Source organism: Rhincodon typus, chromosome 8 (assembly GCF_021869965.1).
Source record: "Rhincodon typus isolate 14 chromosome 8, sRhiTyp1.1, whole genome shotgun sequence".
Lineage (NCBI taxonomy): Eukaryota > Metazoa > Chordata > Chondrichthyes > Orectolobiformes > Rhincodontidae > Rhincodon > Rhincodon typus.
The window spans coordinates 35594291-35614045 of NC_063339.1; the positions used below are offsets into that span (position 1 = coordinate 35594291).

At 41.1% G+C, this 19755-nt stretch overlaps 1 protein-coding gene across 5 annotated transcripts in view; it reads left to right on the forward strand.

Moving 5' to 3' along the window:
- The window catches only part of traf3 (TNF receptor-associated factor 3), a 76391-nt gene extending 58874 nt beyond the window's left edge, over window positions 1–17517 (forward strand). For all 5 annotated transcript variants that reach the window (XM_048600377.1, XM_020514989.2, XM_048600376.1 and 2 more), the window contains exons 9-11: window positions 11179–11319; window positions 13260–13452; window positions 14302–17517. In XM_048600377.1, the coding sequence (XP_048456334.1) occupies window positions 11179–11319; window positions 13260–13452; window positions 14302–14873 (906 nt within the window). In that variant the 3' untranslated portion in view covers window positions 14874–17517. The remainder of the gene's footprint in view (window positions 1–11178; window positions 11320–13259; window positions 13453–14301) is intronic.
- Window positions 17518–19755: the final 2238 nt, after the last annotated feature.

The window sequence follows — 19755 nt, forward strand, 5'->3', positions numbered from 1 at the left end:
GCAATAGTACTGAAGGCTTGTGCTCCAAAACTTTCCATGCCCCTAACCAAGCTGTTCCTGTATAGCTAGAACATTGGCAAGTTTCCATATTGTCAGGTAAATGCCAATTAATCCCCCGGTGCCCCCCATCAGTCTCCTCTCGATCATCAGTAAAGTGATGGAAGGTGTAGTCAACAGTGTTATCAAGCAGCACCTGCTCAGCAGTAACCTGCTCAGTGACGCCCAGTTTGGGTTCCGCCAGGGCCACTCAGCTCCTGACCTCATTACAGCCTTGGTTCAAACATGGACAAAAGAGCTGAATTCCAGAGGTGAGGTGAGAGCAACAGCCTTGAGATCAAGGTTCCATTTGTCCAATTTTAGCATCAAGAAGCCCTAGCAAAACTGGAATCAATGGATATTCGATCTAAGCTTTGCAGTCCTGCCACATCCATTCATGAATAGTGGTGGACAATTAAACAACTTACTGGACGAGGAGGCTCCACCAATATCCCTGTTAGTTGGTGTCATAGCTGACACATAGGAAGTTGGTTGTGGTTGTAGGAGGTCAGTCATCTCAGCTCCAGGACATCTCTGAGGGAGTTCCACCAGGTAGTGTCCTAGGTCCGACCATTTTTCAGGTACTTGCCTCCATCACAAGATCAGAAGGGGGAATGTTCACGGATGATTGCTCAATGTTCAGCACCATTCATGACTCCTCAGATTTGAAAACAGTCCACGTTCAAAAGCAACTAAAACCTGGATAATACCCAGGCTTGGGCTTTCAATTGGCAAGTGACGTTTGTGCCACACAAATACCAAGCAATGACCATCTCCAATAACAGATAATCTAGCCACGAGTCCTTGACATTCAATGGTGTTACCATCACTGATTGCCATACTATCAACATCTTTGGGGTTACCACCATTCAGAAACTCAACTGGACTCGCCTCATAAACTACAAGAGCAGGTCAAAAGCTAGGAATACTGTGGCGAGTAACTTGCCTCCTGACTCTCCACTTGCCAGTCCAGCATCTACAAGGCACAAGTCAGCAGTGTGATGGAATACTGCCATCTGCCTGGATGGGTGCAGCTCTAGCAAAACTCAAGAAGCTTGATACCTTCAGGATAAAGCAGCCTGCTGCTCCCTGCGCAACCAATGCTTGGTAGCAGCAGTGTGTACTATCTACAAGATGCATTACAGAAATTCACCAAAGATCCTCAGACAGCATCTTCCAAACCCATGACAGCTTCCATCTAGAAGGACAAGGGAATACCACCATCTGCAAGTTACCCTCCAAGCCATTCCTCATCTTGACTTGCAAATATATCGCTGTTGCTTCAGTGTCACTGATCAAAATCCTAGAACTCCCTCTCCAGTGGCATTGTGGGTCAACACACAGCATGTGGACTGCAGTGGTTCAAGAAGGCAGCTCACCGCCACCTTCTCAAGGGGCAACTAGGGATGGGCAAGAAATGCTGGCCAGCCACGTCCCACACCTGAATTTAAAAAAAAAATTAACTGATGCCAGAGGTACTTTCAGTTTCACTTTCCTGGAAACAATAACTTTTATGGTTGAAAGATTTGATGCAAATGATTCTTTTTAAAAATGAAGATTCTCACTGCAATAGACACTTTGTCTCCTAACATTCCTTTCCAAGTCTGTCACCCATGCGCTCATCCAGTGTTTCTCTTTTGGTTTCTCGTTCTGTGGTGCTTTTTAATCCACTGGAAATCCCAGGACATTCTGCTGCTTCCTCTTTGACATGAGATAAAGGAACACTGTAATTGTAAACGCCATCATTTTTGCAAAAAAAAATGCCATTGGTGAGTATTCAGCTACCTCATTAACATTGCTGCTTCCTCCTTCCCCCCCCCCGCTTTGTGAGGTCAAAGTTTAAATACTTCTCTAGAGATTCTGTCTATCCCATGGTAACCCAGTTTCATCTTGTAAATCCTGCATGAAATGAATTCAAGCAGTGACCTTTCATAGTAAAATGAATAGAACTTCACACTGAAATGTAGCTGGGACCAGCTGACTGTTGTAAAATACAAGGCGCTAATGTCATGATTTAGTTAGATGCTAACGTATGCCAAGATTGGCTAGGTGGTGCATAACTGCTGCTCTCTGGACTCCTAGGTTTATTAGCGCTTTCTTAATTGTATGAAATGAATAAATTGCAACTGCTTCAGACACTGCCTAGTGGCCTGGTTGAAGTCAGTAAAGTCAACTGAGTTTGAGCGAACTGGGAACTGAATCATCCAGGAACAAAGTGATTCCACTCTTGTTAACCAATTCCCCAATGCTGAAAAGGTCATGTCTAAGTGGCAGATACTTATATCCACAGTGACCAGTTTCCATTTGAATCAAGATTTAATTTAATGCTTACTGATTAGAGTATTGTACCTGCTCTTGTTTTTCTTTGTGCTTCGTTACTTAATCTTCAAATTAAGAAGTTGTTCCACAATTAATATTGCATAATTGCCATCCTATTACTGCTTTTACGAATACCAATTTCTAGGCTTCACGCATTCACAAATACAAATTCCTGTTGGATGTAGACAGTAACAGCAGCTGTCGAGTTTGTGCCTGCTATGTTTGACCTTGGAGTACACCTAATTCTTCCACTTCTAAGACCAGGATTTAAATCCAACACAGCTCTGGCTTGACTATTTATTGTCCATTCACTGAATTAAGTTAATTGAATTTAAGTCGATAAGAAAATATAATTATTTAAACCCCCATTCTCGTTTCCTTTTCCTTTACCTCTTGCTCTGTGTGTTTGTCTGTTAGTGACATGCTCATGTCTAATATTTTACAAAAGAGGTCGAAGGTTCTAGCTTCATGAATTCTTCTGCCATTTGAATCAAAGAAAAGTGTCAGTGTGAACTCCGAGGCGGAGATTTGGGAAAACCTATTCCAGCCATCGCATATGGTGGATAGATTATGATTGCACAACATATTGTTAGCAATGAGGTCTGTAATAATCATACAACAGGCCTTTTTTTTAGATTACCTCCAATGTCCCCTGTAAGCCCCTGTGATGACTCAAAAGTTTCTATGTAGGCTGAGCAGAAGTCTTTTTTTAAAAAAGAACTAAGCTTCAGTGGCTGCACAAGAATAGTAAAGTGTACTTGGTGCCTAACAGATTAGTTAAGGGCATAAAAAATAAATATTAGTTACTACATTGTTAGTTTGTTCAACAAGCTCTTTCTAAAAAGTTATCCAATTAATTGACATCTATACTTTGAAAGAACTTACATTTATGTAGTGCCTTCACAACTTCCCAGCTCAAAGTGCTTTGTAGGCAATGCTGGATTTCTGATGCGGTCACTATTATAAGAGAAAACAACTCTCTCTGTGATTCAGAGATAGTAGGAACTGTAGATGCTGGAGAATCCGAGACAACAAGGTGCAGAGCTGGATGAACACAGCAGGCAAAGCAGCATCATAGGAGTAGGAAGGCTGACGTTTCGGGCTTTCTGATGAACGGTCTTGGCCTGAAATGTCAGCCTTTCTGCTCCTGTGATGCTGCTTGGCCTGCTGTGTTCATCCAGCTCTACACCTTGTTGTCTCTCTGTGATTCCTTAGGTGTCAGGCACTTGACCACTGGCACTTTCAAGATGGGCTGCAGGAAGCATTGTTTGAAACCTTGGCTGATATGAATTGATGATGCCTGAGATTCACAGACTGGAAGCTGATCTACTAGCTATTGCACAGACTTCTTTTTAAAAAAACAACAAAAATGTAGGGGGTGCCCTTAACTTAAGGTCTTCATTTGGTACAATCAAAAGAGATGTTTCAAGACCTCTTTTATCACTCTCTTGTGACCTGCTGGACACCTGCTGACCGTCCCCTCTTACTGCTGAGTCTCACTGTAACATCACCAATCCTCACAAAACAACGCCATCAAGAACAACTCAACACATGGGTTGTAATTTTATACTGTTTCAGAACTAAAGAGAAGGCAGCTAAGCTCAGTAAATCATCTGCCCACTGAATATCTGACATTCCAGGCTGTTATTGGCCTTTTCAGAAGCACTGAACCTGATGGAATTTTTTTGTTTCCCTAATGAAATACTTGGCCCCCGAGCAGATTCGGAACTGTAGAACTGAATCTCCAACTCCAGCAAATTTGACATTCAGTGGATCTCTTCAGTGAAGAATCCTTGTGTTGGACAAATATATCAAAAGAAGGCCCGGGTTCGATTCCCAGTTAGGGAATAAAAGCCCCGCTCTATTTTTAGTCAGGCGGCACGGTGGCTCGGTGGTTAGCACAGCTGCCTCACAGTACCAGGGACCTGGGTTTGATTCCAGCAGCGGGCGACTGTTTGTGTGGAGTTTGCACATTCTCCCCGTGTCTGCGTGGGTTTCTTCTGTGTGCTCCGGTTTCCTCCCACTGTCCAAAGATGTGCAGGCTAGGTGAATTGGCCGTACTAAATTGTCCGTAGTGTTTGGGGATGTGTAGATTAGGTCGGTTACTGGGGGACAGGTCTGGGTGGGATACTCTGACATTCGGTGCGGACTTGTTGGGCCGAAGGGCCTGTTTCCACATTGTAGGGATTCTATGAAAAAAAACACGGAAGATGCTGGGCTTTCCAACAGGTTGGCCAGTATCTGGGAGATAGTTCGGTTATTCTCCTTTGTCAGAAGTTCACAACAATTGTGACACAAATCAAGGAGATACTGTTGAATTAAGTTAATAACATAGAGCTATGATTTTCATGGAATAATTGATGGGATCATGAGATGACGATCCACAAAATACTGGGGAACGGCCCATAATTGCATATTGTAAAAGAAGCATTTGAATTTTTCACACTTGAGTGGAGAATAATCCACAAGCATCAGTAAAAATGCCTGAATGCCCTGTAAGAAAAAATCCTTTTATATGGTTCTACACATGGTAGAGAGGGTAGATTGCAGTTGCTGGATCATGCAATGGTCTAAGGACTGATTTCAAGAAAAAGATGGGCTGATAAGTGAGGAATCTGAGAAAAGAGTTGTGTTTTGATTAAGGCTCATAACTGAAACATTCGTTCTACATTATTTCATCTACTGCTAATTTCCAGCATTGCATGTTTCATCTTAAGAGTCGCAGCTTTCAATTTTCATTCATCTCACTTATTAGTAGTGCTGTGTCCCGGATTGCACAGTAAAGTCTCTGATCATTGAACGTCATTTGTAGGCTTCCTTTCTGTGGGTTATCTTCTGAATCACAAATGTAACACCAGACGTTTTACAACCTTTCAACTTTAACACTGCTTACCATGAATTTAGTTTTAATTTCTTTTGGATTGTAAGTGCTCTCAGCACAATTCTCTATATGTGGTCAGCCTAGTGAGCTACACATCTGGGGTGTCACTACCTATCTTTTCTGACTCAAAGGAGTCTTCTGTTTGTCAGAATTTTCAAGTTTCCTTCCTCCTCTGCTGTTTCACTGTAACAGTATAGACATCCTTGGTGCCTGTGACTTGTTTGTATTCTTGTCTGTTATTGTCTCCTAGTTCTGATAAAATATCATTGATGTTCAATGTTAATCTATTCCTGTCTTCACTCGTGCTATCTGACCTTCTGGGTATCTCCGGCATTTTCTGTAATTATTTTAGTTGCTCTTGTGAGCTACAAAACTGGTTAAACTGGTTTGGGCTTAATTTGATTTAAACTGTTTTTATGAGCCCCACCTTAGGCTGCTGGTGTTCAAGCATCCAGTTGAAGCGCCAACTGAAAAGTAAAATATTTAGGGTTGCTAACAGTAGCTGACCATGTGTTAATAGCCTTTTAGAGAATAATGGCAAGTTTATTTTTGTGTTTAAGTTCTGATGCATAAGGCTGACATCAAAAACTATGAAAATGTAGCTTCACAGTGTTGCTTGAGCACTTTGAGACTTATATTTTAATGTATTTCCAGCCATGAAATGCACGTCATAGAAACACTAATTCGATGTCTAATAGGACCTGATGGCATTCTGGATAAATATCACCCTTTCCAGCTCTTTTGAGTTCTGATGAAGCGTCACTGGAGTTGAAATGTTAACTCTGTTTTTCTCTCTATTGATGCTCCCAGACCTGGTGTGTTTCTTCAGCACTTTCTACTTTTGTTTCAGATCTCCAGTGTTAGAATTCTTTGTTTTTTATTATAAGCTTGTTTAGTTGGGGCTGTGAGAGACCATGGCCCCTGCACTAATGCCCCATGTTTACACTGTCATCTATGCTTTTTAACTGCTGAGAGTCACAGATTTGAATCAATTGCCAGTGTGGGAATTGTTTTTCTTACCTTGTGTTGTGAGTGCTGGGATTCAGCCGTTGTGATCAGCCCCCCTGATGTTTTAACATGAAAATGTGAAAAAAAGGATCACATTGGTTTGGGATTCCCGAAAATGTTGATGTGTTTGAGCGTTATAAGCTAGCAGGGCCGAATGTGTTCCTTATTGACGGTTGAGGCAGTGGTCAGTTTAAAGGATTGGAATAGGTTCAAGATGCTGCTAACACTGAAATTCTAATCTCATGGCAAAAGTAGACTCCACATATTTTAACTACAACAATGTGTCTTTAAATCTTGAATGTTTTGCGCACCTCACTAGAAAGGGCTGCTGCAGTCAAACTGCGCTAATTGTTGGAGAAAATGTGGAAAGTGTGGCCTGCTTTGTTATATAACATTGAATTTGATGCCTTACATGGTTAGGTACATTGTACACTGTAGAGAATTTGGAAAATAAGGTGCATTCCTGAGCATCTGAGAATTTAAAACAGATTTGCACTGGATATCTGACCAATTTTATTGATGAAAACAAATGCTTTCAATTAATCTTTTGTTTATGGAAGAAAACTTTTGGGAAAAACCAGCCAGCATTTGTAAATTCGTCATGTTACTTGGCAACAGCTAGGTTCTGAATGAAGATTCCTCTGATTTTAAAATGTTGAGTTTAATCTGCACTAAGACCCTAAATGCAATGGCCATTTTAAAAATCCGATAAGAGTGCAAACATTATGTGGAATCCTTAAAATGCATCCATGCCACAGCTTTGAAAATAAAAAGAAAGATTGCTCATCTGTTTACTTTAAAACGTAGGCCAGAAGGCTAATAGTTTTAAAATCAAATCACACAAATTATCATAAACAAATGTGATAGTTTTTCTTTTAACAGCATAGCACATGGCTGGTCTATTCTTAAATTCACATGCTGAATTCTGAATTGAAACATTAAATAAGATCCACAGTCGAATACAGGGAAGCATGGTGTTATTTTATGTAAAGTTTGTAAATCACTGATGAGTTTCGACAGTGCTTAGTAATAAGCTACACCATACTTCGCCGTATTGGACTGTGGATCTGTTTTAATGTTTCAATTCAGAATTCAGCATGTGAATTTAAGAATAGGCCAGCCATGTGCTATGCTGTTTTAAAAACTGTCACATTTGTTTATGATAACTTGTATGATTTTAATTTTAAACTATTTCCCTTCTGGCCTACATTTCAATGCAAACAGATGAGCAATCTTTCTTTTTATTTTTAAAGCAGTGACATGGATGTATTTTAAAGATTCCACATTTCCATGGGGTTATGGGAGGTTTTGGAAATTGATCATGTTTTCTTCTTTTATTTTAAATTCAGCATTGCCTGAAAGATAGCCTGGTTCCCCTTAAGTTTAAGATTTGAGAGTTCAAGTCCCACTCCACACTTGAGCATAAAGTATAGATTTCCACGTGAAGCAGTGATGTGGAGGTGCTGGTGTTGGACTGGGGTGGACAAAGTCAGAAGTCACACGACACCAGGTTATAGTCCAACAGGTTTATTTGAAATCACAAGCTTTTGGAGCATTGCCCTATGTCAGTGAAGTTGCTTCAGCTGAAGAAGGAGCACGCTCTGAATGCATGTGATTTCAAATAAATCTATTGGACTATAAGCTGGTGCCGTGTGACTTCTGACCATTATCAAGCACAGTATCGAGGCAGAGTTTTCATCTTTTGACTGAGACATTAAAAGGCGATCCCATCTGTCTGTTTAGATGGAAAGCAAGGAAGAAAGGAAGACTTGCAACAAAAACCGAAGTTGCCGGAAAAGCTCAGCAGGTCTGGCAGCATCTGTGAAGAGAAATCAGATTTACCGTTTCAGGTCTGATGGCCCTTCCTCCGAACTGATGGTGGCTAGGAAAATGTCAGTTTATATGCAGAAGATAGGGTGGGGGGATAGGGTAAGGAGTAAACGATAGATGGGGATAGAGCCCAAAGAGAGTGAAGAACAGTTGGACAGACAAAGGAGTGAATAACTATCTGGCTGTGAGAGTGAACAGCTGTTAATGGAGACTGTTAGTAGCTAAAAATAGGTAGTGTGTAATGGCAGATTGTGATCACAAGGCCTGGTGTGTGGTGTAGGGGGCTAGGACATGGGAGAGTTTAGGCCCTAAAATTATTGAACTCGATACTGAGTCTGGAGGGCTGCAGGGTCCCTAAGCAGACAATGAGGTGTTGTTCTTCAACTTGTTATGAACTTCGCTGGAACACTGCAGCAAGCCTGAGACAGAGATGTTGGCCAGGGAACAGGGTTGTGTGTTGAAGTGGCAGGCAACTGGAAGCTCAGGGTCATTTTTGTGTGCAGAACGTAGGTGTTCTGCAAAGCGGTCACCCAGTCTACGCTTTGTTTCCCCAATGTAGAGGAGACCACATTGTAAGCAGCGAATGCAATAGACTAGATTCTGGGAAGTGCAGGTGAAGTGCTGCTTCACCTGGAAGGTATGTTTGGGTCCTTGGATACTGAGGAGGGAGGAGGTAACTGGGCAGGTGTTGCACCTTCGGCGGTTACAGGGGAAAGTACCGCAGGAGGTGTTTGGGGGGGGGTGGGGTGTGGTGGCAGTTGTTGGGTGTGAAGGAAGAGTGGACCAGGGTGTCCCAGAGGGAACAGTCCCTGCGGAAGGCAGACAAGGGAGGAGAGGGTAATATGTGTCTGATGGTAACATCTCGGAGGTGGCGGAAATGGCAGCTTCTGGATGTAGATGCTGGTGGGATGGTAGGTAAGGACAAAGGGAATCCGATTGCTGTTGCGGGAGGGAAGAGAAGGGGTGAGGGCGGAAGTGCGGGGGATGGGTCGGACTCGGTTGAGGGTCCTGTCGACAATGGTGCTGGGGAATCCTTGGTTGAGGAAGAAGGTGGACATTTAGGAGGCTCCCTTGTCAAAGTTGGCATCACCAGAACATGTGCGACAGAGATGGAGGAACTGGGAGAATGGAATGGAGTCTTTACAGGAAGCAGGGTACAAGGATGTATATCCAGGCAGCTGTAGGAATTGGTGGGTTTAAGGTGGATATTAGTGGCCAGATTATCCACAGAAATGGAAACAAAGATGTTGAGGAAGGAGAGGGAGGAGTCAGAGAGAGACCAGGTGAAAGTGAGGGCAGAGTAGAAATTGGAAGCGAAATTGATGATTTTTTTCCAATTCTGGACAAGAGAGAGAAGCTGCACTGATGCTATCATCGATATATTGGAGAAAGAGTTGTGGGTGGGGTTGGAATAGGACTGGAACAAGGAATGTTCCACACACCCCACGAAGAGACAGGCATAACTGGGGCCCATGCGGGTACCCGTAGCCACCTGGCTGACCTGAAGAAAATGAGAGGAATTAAAAGAGAAGTTGTTGAGGTTGAGGACGGGCTGGGCTGAACAGAGGAGGGTGGTGGTGGGTGAGGATGGTCAGGCTTTTGCTCCAAGAAGAAGCTAAGAGCCCTGAGACCATTCTGGTGGGGGATGGACATGTAACAGGATTGCACATCTGTGGGAAAGAGAAGGCAGCTGGAGCCTGCAAACTGGAAGTTCCGAAACTGGCGTAAAACATCAGAGGAATTGCGGATATACATGGGCAGGGACTGGATCAGGGAGAAAAGACTGTTCCACTGTTTCTCTTGACCTCTTTCTACTAAACATACATAATCTTCCAGTTCTCCATCAAAATGTTTATGGAAGCCATTGTTGATACTTATGTCATATTTAGAACATTCAGAACAGAGGTGGCTTCCCTCCACCGTCATTGACTCTCATTAGGTGTGTGTTTTAACATACGTTGCTCTTTGTTTTACTTCATGAACGTCTCTCAAATACAAGATGCTCCAATATTTTGATTTACATTTGCTTTACGGTTGCTTTTATCCAACTTATTTTCCTTCATTTTCCTTTATTTAGAAGCAATTAGCTTTTTGACACAATATCTCAAATGATATTCCGTTAGTAAGTTAATACCACGGTTTTGAAAACTGTAAACTGTGGCAAGGAAGAATTATTTTTGTGCCATTTTGTCATCTTTGATCTGTTTTGACTACAGCTAGCCAAAACCCAATGGACGCTATACATTATCATTTAAGATATTTTTGGGTGTTGTTCCAGCTATAAACTCCTAAGTCTAGACATCTAAGAACTATTGAATAAGCAGTGACACACCCTTTCTTTTTTTTCTTCACTCTAAACTCAGATTTCTTCACTATGCAAAAGAACACTGGTGTTCACTGGAATTGATTTGTCCTTTTTGCAGCAATACTTTGCGTATATGTTTAGCCATTAACTGGATCATACTCAATTTTGTACTGGGCTAAATTAAATTGTAAAGTGTATACCACAACTTTCTACTTCTAATTTAACTTAGATTCAGATATTTTGTGGAAATATTTAGATCATTTTTCCAGTTTTATTTAATGTCTCATCTGAACATCAGTTAGAGAGTAATTTCATGTCCTAAATGTTTAATTTGTTTTATTAAAGCACCGATTGAGTGGCTCCAGTGTCTCCAATATAAAAGCGATTTGACCTATGTACGTCAGATTATTACAATGGGAGGTATGAAAATTCAGGCAAATTAATAGCCGCAGTAAAATTCAATCTCCCCTCATCACCAAGTTACTGGTGCTTTCTTTCCAAGAGAGAATTGAAAATTTGATGGCATCAAATTTGTCTGAAATCAGGTGATTATTGTGTCTATAAGAGAACCTGACGCTCAGGTCACCCAACTCTCAATAGGCAGATAAGATAGGCAGATAAAATCTTCTTGTGGATTTTGCAAAAATGATCATTTTAATAATTTCTGCAACTTGTGACAAATATGAAAATGTCAATTCAGTCTGGACTTGAATTCATAATCCCTTGTGAAGTGACATGTATTGCATGCTGGTTTATAAGGGACTGTTTAGTAACAGCATTTTTTTTTGTCTCATTGCAGATTTTAGAACTTCAGAATAAGTTGCAGGAAAAGTCTAAAATGATTGACGTTATGTCAGCTCAGATAAGCCACTTGGAGAAGGAACAAAGTAAATTAGCACAGCTCGCAAGTAAGAATGAAAGTCGGCTTGGATACATGCAGGTAAGAGCTATTGACATGGATGAGGAATACTTTGGTATCTGCAGATCCTAGTTAGTGGGAATGTCTTAATGGCCATGCCCAGGATATAATTTGCTCTAGAAGGTTAGCCAGATTTCTAAACATAAAAGTCAACGGAATTTGTGATTAGTTTGTCAGCCTATTAGAGTTCTTTTATTATATTTAATCCTAGCTTCTGTACCTGAAACTCAACTGGACTCACCACAGTGACTATAAGAGCAGGCCAGAAGTTAGGAATACTGCGACAAGTAACTCACCTCCTGATTCCTCAAAGCCTGTCCACCATTGACAAGGCACAAGTCTGGAGTGAGATGGAATACTCCCCACTTGCCTGGATGCAGCCCCAACAACACTCAAGAAGCTCAACACCATCCAGGACAAAGCAGCCTGCTTGATTGGCACTACATCCACAAGCATCCACTCTCTCCACCACTGATGCTCAGTAGCAGCAGTATGTACTATCTACAAGATGCACTGCAGAAATTCACTAAAGATCCTCAGACAGCACCTTCCAAACCCATGACCACTTCCATCTAGAAGGACAAGGGCAGTGGATGTATGGGAGCACCACCACCTCCAAGTTCCCCTCCAAGCACTCACCATCCTGACTTGGAAATATATCGCTGTTCCTTTGCTGTCACTGGGTCAAAATCCTGGAATTCCCTCCCTAATAGCATTATGGGTCAACCCACAGCAGGACGACTGCAGCGGTTCAAGAAGGCAGCTCACCACCACCTTCTCAAGGGCAACTAGGGATGGGCAAGAAATGTTGGCCAGCCAGTGACGCCCACATCCCACAAATGAATAAAAAAAACTTTATTTTTTGCAGGCTTAGTTCTTTCTACATTTTAATGTTTGTACATTTACATATGTTTGTTCCAGTGAGCCACTTCTCTTAACTTCATGTTGGGTTTTTATAGATCTTCCTCTGTAGTTTGTTTTGCTTTTTTCTCCCTGCCACTTTTAAATAATTAGTTAGATCATTTAGGGTCCAGTGTATTTAGTCTGAACTTATAAATTTTGTGAATGTATTCATTCTGCATGCTCAGCATTATAACTTGATAAATTTCTCACTTCTGGCTTGGAGTTCCCTCATTTGGGTAGATTGAAGATTCCCATCAGAATAACCTGCCAGTTCTCACATACTCCTCTTACCTCGTCAAGGATTAAATTTTCCTCCTTGTGCTAACCAGCCTACTCAGTGAGTTAAGTGTAAGTTATTTTACGTTAGACTGACTAACCAGAGTAGGTGAGTTTGTAGTTTTCTATATCCAAAAAGAGCAATTTCATTTACCTCCCTGGTTTTGAAAAACTATTTAACCTTTTCCGTGCCGTTCTATAGCCCTTAATTTACAGCCTCTGGGTTAAACCATGTTTCTGACTATCCCTGCACTCACAAGTTCCTGAAAGTAGCAATAGCCTTCAATATGCTACCTTATGCTTCCACTATTTCTATACAGCTTCCTATTAATTGACCCTTGTGTTTATCTATTTCTAGTCTCTAGTTGATGTCTGTCAATCAATATTACACTTGCCTGTTGACTGTCTCTGATCTGCCTTGTTTGGAAGCCTGTTTTACTCCTCATTCTCAATTATCTATTCTAAATGATTCTCTGTTGCTGTCCAAATATTTTTTGTGATTGTCCTTAACTCCAAGTGTTTCCTGTCTCTCCTGCACCAGTAAGTTCTTTTTTATAAAAAGGGCGTTCTGTTATTTATAAAGTAATATCATTTGTTTCACCTTCCCATTTTACTTCACATATTAGAAATGTACCAGCATGTGTTATTTTGCTTTCTAACATTGAGTTTGGGTCTAATTCTCAATGCTGCGATCCTAGGTTAAGATTTATTTAAAAAAACAAATCCTTCACATTGTGTCAAAAACAACTTTTAATTTGCTGTTTTTGTTGTTTTTTTTGTAGAAAATGTTAGCTAGTCAGACAGATAAATTGATGAATATTGATCAAGCATCACAACAGACATACCAGAAACAGGAGGAGTCTGTGAGAGAGGTGAAAACTTTGGAAGAATCTGTAGACAAGCTCCAAATCCAACTGAGACAGCTGGAACTAGCGGGCAGAGCTGGTGGGATGGGCACAGGAGCAGGAAACCTGAGTGAGTACAGTGTCATAACCCCATTTCTAATGTCGCTTGTTGCAATTTAGGAGCAATCCACCTGGTTCCGTAAGTAATGTTGAGTTCACGGCTTAGGGTGCATTAACAATGTGGCAATCTTTAGAGTAGTTAATTAAGTTCAGTAAAAATGATTTATTTAGTGTCTGGATCTGGCCATAGCAGTGGTTTTGTTGCAGTACTTTTCTAAAAATAAAAATGCTTTTATTGATCTGCTGGCTCCCCAATCTGGAGTGTGTGGTTATAAAGTCATACAGCAAGGAAGCAGACCCTTTGGTCCAACTGGTCCATGCTGACCAGTTATCCTAAACTGATCTGGTCCCATTTGCCAGCATTTGGCCCATATTCCTCTAAACCCTTCCTATTCATGTACCCATCCAGATTGCTTTTAAATTGTAATTGTACCTGCCTTGACCACTTCCTCTGGCAGCTCATTCCATACATGCATATCCTCTGCGTGAAAAAGTTGCTTTTCAGGACCTTTTTAAATCTTTCCCTTCTCGCCTTAAACCTATGCCGTCTAGTTTTGGACTTCCCCACCCTGGGGAAAAAGACCTTGTCTATTCACCCCAACCATGTCCCTCATGATTTTATAAACCTCAATAAGGTGACCCCTCTGCTTCCAACGCTCCAGGGAAAATAGCCCCAGGCTATTCAGCCTCTCCCTGTAGCTCAAACCCTCCAACCCTGGCAACATCCTTGGAAATCTTTTCTGTACCCTCTCAAGTTTCACAACTCTTAATGGTTGGAAACAAGTTATCAGATTATTCTGCTCAAAATTGCTTGGTTCAAATAAAAGCTTTTTAAGTTTAAAATATCTTCTCCTTGCAGCTGCATTGGATAACCAAGTAAAAAGACATGGCAGCCTACTCAGTGTACATGATGTGCGCTTAGCAGATATGGACCTACGCTTTCAAGTTCTCGAAACTGCAAGCTACAATGGAAAACTGATTTGGAAAATCCGAGATTACGCTCGCCGAAAACAGGAAGCCGTTAGTGGAAAGACATTGTCCTTGTATAGCCAACCGTTTTACACTGGATATTTTGGCTACAAAATGTGTGCTCGGGTTTACCTCAACGGAGATGGCATGGGCAAAGGAACTCACTTATCACTGTTTTTTGTCGTTATGCGGGGAGAGTATGACGCACTGTTACCGTGGCCTTTTAAACAGAAAGTAACGTTGATGCTATTAGACCAAGCGCCGGCAAAAAGCCATTTAGGCGATGCCTTTAAGCCAGATCCCAATAGTAGTAGTTTTAAGAAGCCAGTGGGAGAGATGAATATTGCTTCAGGCTGCCCGCTGTTTGTTGCACAGACTGTCTTGGAAAGTGGGACATATATTAAAGATGACACTATCTTCATAAAAGTAGTTGTTGATACCTCAGATTTGCCAGATCCATGACCCATGAATGTCTCAGCCATGAGGAGAGTTACAGTTACACAGGGGGTCCACCTCAGTGGAGTCCAACACGTTGATTTTCAACAGAAGGACATTCCTCCCAGATGTATCGAGCTTGAGTGCTTCACTTGACCATCTGAAGCTCAAGAACTTTGCCTCTCACACCAAAAGAGGTTATACTGGAATGACAGCGATAACTTTACAATGTCAGCGTTTGGTGGTAATTGTTCATTCTGTGGGGTACTTCAGGAGCGGTGTACTGAAGCGATGACTGACAGCATTGGCTGTCCAGCCGAATCGAGAGTTGCCGCTGGAACCATGAAGGGCTCTATAGCATGTTGTTTGTTAGCATTACAGTCTGGGTACTCTCTGCTGCAGCAGTGTGGCCAGATAATTATCTACATTTTTTTTTCTTTTGTTTAGCTTCAAGTTTAATAAGATTTAGTTTTAGAAATGAGTTATGACAAAGGGAATCTCCAGCATTGCAACAGTGTGACTCCAGGTCATTGTCTGGAAAACTCCCCAGTCATTTCTTCAGTTCCAATTATTTGAGCTGCTGTGGTTTGGTGGGAGGGGTGACTGAGAAGAGACCTGTAACTTGACAGAGAGTCAAACTGGTTCCTCCTGTTTTGTGTAGCCCTTCTTAAAAGTAATCAATGTAAGGGCAGTTCATTTTAAAAAAGGTTTTGATTGAATGAAAAGCAGAAAAATATTTATGTCAGCTATTGGAGTATCAGTACATGTAGTTCCTTTTTATACTTGTCCTGAACAAATAAATCCTAGAAGTAACCATCTGATCAGGTACTCAATTTGAGAGTTCCTGCATTACTAACAGGGTGCTACAGTGAAACATGGTGATATAACTTATCATGTAATTTGGCTTCAGCAAATTTCAGCAGAAGTAATGAGTCATATTTGGTCTGCCCATTAAGGCAGTCAATCAGTCATTCATCATTGTATTCTCAATTGTCCTAGTTACATTTGAGGAGGGAGTGTACATTCAGTTTGAGTTTAATTGTTTCAAAATGTGTAGCTAAAGATGTATTTCCTTCCTTCACCTTTGGCCTGCTTCAGTTTCATCTGGCACACTCATTCAGACAATTCTCATATAAATAGTCAATTCCCCTGATGGTTAGATGGGTAAATGCACTCCATCACGTGACATTAAACCTACAACCTGGAAGGGTTCCTGGTCAATCTCTGGTTTGTACTGAAGTATCTGATCAGTAGTGCACAGCAGTTGGTAACAGTGTTGCAACGTGAAATGATAAGAAAATTGGTCGCACCTTCAAAGCTCGTTGATCCAGTGTTTCCTGCTGGCAAATATGAATGTTAGTGCATCTGGGTATGAAGACTTTTGTGATGAATTAGCTGAGTCATTTGATTGAGGACTGATAACACAAGTGGAACTACCTCAAGTGCGGGGAAAATCTCTTTTAAAAATCAATTACTGTCCTCAGTAAGTGATTTAGTACACATTGATCATCAATGGGAAATGGCTGGCAACAATTGGATATGGCCCAAAACAAAAACCTGTGGATGCTGGAAATCGGAAACAAGAACAGAAATTGCTGGGAAAGCTCAGCAGGTGTGGAGAGAAAGCAAAGTTAACTTTTTGGTGTCCAGTGACACCACTCCCCCCTCCCTACCCCACTTCAGAATGGATATGTCCCATTCTCTGTGTTACAGTGAAAACTCAGCAAATATTCAACAAGAACAAGATGGTGATTCAAATGTTTTTCTCCCTATTTTGTAACCAGGTGATAATACATAGTGAATTTGTCATTGTTATGAAATTTGCAATATTAACTATTGTAACTTGTCAAACTTTATTGTTACAAAAGTGAAGATCAATAATTTCAATATTGAGATGCCTCTTGATCTAAGGTTTGGCCATGAAGTTTGCAGGAGTCATTCCAATGCAAGAAGTAATGACGGGACTTACTGTTACTTGTTGCCGTGTTCCTTTCAGTTTTGCTTTATGTAAGCATCCAAAACTGGTTATTTGTTTGACCCAGATTACCACCAAATTACTGTATTGTTTACTACAAGTCCACCAGAGTTACAACTTAATGATTGGTGTAAAATAAGGTTTTGATTACGACACTGCACTAAATCAGTCTGTGCTGTTCAGATCCTGATGCAGGACGGGCTCTTGGGGTTTTTTTTCAGTAGCTCTCTGTTGTAACTCATTGTGTATGGTGAAAGGGTTGTCACCTGTACTCTGGTGTTTACTTACTTTCGTTTCCAGGATGAGTCTCCATTAACTATGCCTCCATGTTCTCACTGTTAAATCCGCCTCCCTCATCCAGCTGGCAAAATCACATACCCATGTTTACAAACTGTTCTCAGGACATACAAACTAGATTTTGTGCTGGATTTGTAGGGAGCTCAGATTTAACTCAGATTTAACAAAATGTATGGAGTTAGGAATTGAAGCTGAAATCCAGGCAAAACAATGGCATGTGTACAAGGCCCTTGTAAAGAATGAGCTGATGAAACTGTGAAGGCGTTGTAATGATCGAGAATATCGTTTCTGTCACTGCAATGTACCCCTTGGATATTGTATGTTCAATTCTGAGAATCTACAAACCACAAGCATTTCAAATCGGTTTATCGTTTTGAATAAATTATTTTGTTAAAATTTTTCAGGTTATTGCAGTGTTTACCTTATAACTAATTTAACATCATTTTTAATTTTACTGAAAATTATATTATTTAATGACAAATTTGTTGTCTGACTTTTTTATTATTTTTGTTCAGACTAGTCAGCACCGTGATGTTACATTTTTTTATAAGATCTTCTTTCTCTGTCTTTGAAATCCTCATTTCTTCGACCTTCCTTTGTCATCAAGTGGTTGTGAAACAATAACTTTGAGAACAGAGATTTTATCCTTTCTGGAGAAATGCCATTTCAATAAGTACAGAGATATCTCGACTCCAGTCCTTCACAGATCAAGCTTATTCACATATTGTAAGCAGCAGTACAACGAAAGCTACTTGCATTTTGATACTTCTTGCACAATAAAACATCCCAAGGTGCTTTATAAGTGTACTTCCAAATTAAACTTGAGACTAAGCTGCATGAGATATTATGGTAGATGAGCAAATAGCTTGGTCAAAGAGCGCATCAAATGATGATAAAGAGGTAGAGAGTTTAGGAAGGGATTACCAGAGTTAAACACTTCAACAGCTGAAGGCATGGCTGCAAGTTAAGGGACAAATAAAACTAAGGATGCACAAATGGCCAGAATTTGGGAAGGTAAGATACTTTGAGATGTTGGGAAGATCACAGACCTGATTTCAATTTGAATGAATTCACAGCACTGATTCTATGTGCTAAGTCTCTGTCCTTTCCCTGCAGTTCACCTTTGTGGGATTCCAGAGGTAGGAAAGGTGAACCCAGGAGAGGGATTTGAAAATAGGATGCAAATTTTAAGTTGTACTATTATTTATGCAGGAACCAATATATGTCTGCGAGATGATATATGAATTAGGATGCAGGCAGCCAAGAGTGACAGATGGGAGATTAGATAAGAGTGCATTTGTATGGTCAAGTCTAGAGATAACCAAGGTATAACTGACACTATGAAAATGGAAATAAAGAGATCTTGATGATGGCACAGATCATTCAACTAGGATCTAACAACAACCCCTGTATTGTGAACTATGTGGTTTAGCCCCACACTCTGTTGTCAGGATTTTTTTTATTTGTTCATGGGATGTGGGCATCACTTGCTATGATAGCATTTATTGTCCATTGCTAATTGCCCTGGAGAGGGTAGTAGTGAGCTGCCCTCTTGATCTATTGCAGCCCTTATGTTGTATGGATGCACACGATGTTGTTTGGAAGGGAGTTCAAGGACGTTGACCAAGCGACAGTGAAGGAACAGCAATATATTTCCAAGTCAGGATGGTGTGTAGCTTGGGAGGAGCTTGCAGGCGCTAATGTACCCATGAGCCTGCTGTCCTTGTCATTTGAGGTGGAAGAGGTAACAAGTTTGAAAGGTGTTGTCAGAGGAGCCTTGGTGAATTACTGTAGTGCATCCTGAGGATGGTACATGCTGATACCACTGAGTGTTTTTTTTCCTTTATTCATTCACGGGATGAGGGCGTCACTGGCTCGGCAGCATTTATTGTCCATCCCTAATTGCCCAGAGGGCAGTCAAGAGTCAACCACATTGCAGTGGGTATGAAGTCACACGTTTATGACAATCGACAATGGATTCACTGTCATTGTTAGGTTCTTAATTCCAGATATTTATTGAATTCAAATTCGAACCCGGGTCTCCAGAATGTTATCTGTGTCTCTGGATTAACAGTCCAGTGATAATACCACTAGGCCATTGCCTCCCCATGAGTGTCAGTAGTGAAGGAAGTGGATATTGAAAGTGTTGGGTGTGGTGCCAATCAAACAGGCTGCTTTGACCTAGATGGTGTTGAACTTGTTGAGTGTTGTTGGAGCTGTATCCATCCAGGCTAGTGGGGAGTCTTCCATCACATTTCTGTCATGTGCCTTGTAGATGGCAAGCAGTCATGAGGAGACATAAGTTGTGTTACCTGCTGCAAGAATCCTAGCCTCTGACCTGCTCTCTGGCCATAATATTTACATAGCTGGTTCCATTTGAGTTTCTGGTCAATGGTGACTCCCAGAATGTTGTTAGTGGGAGATGCAGAAATGGTAATGCTATTGAACTTCAAGGGTGATGGTTGGAGATGCTCCTTGCACATATCACATCCTGTAGATGGTAGAAATCCAAAGTCTGTAATGAAGACAAGGATGGCAGAAAGACACATTGGCCATTATTGGTGTTTTCATTAGATTTGGTTCCAATTTTATGCAGTGACCCAAGAGAGACCAGCAAAAGTGTAAGTGTCACATTGG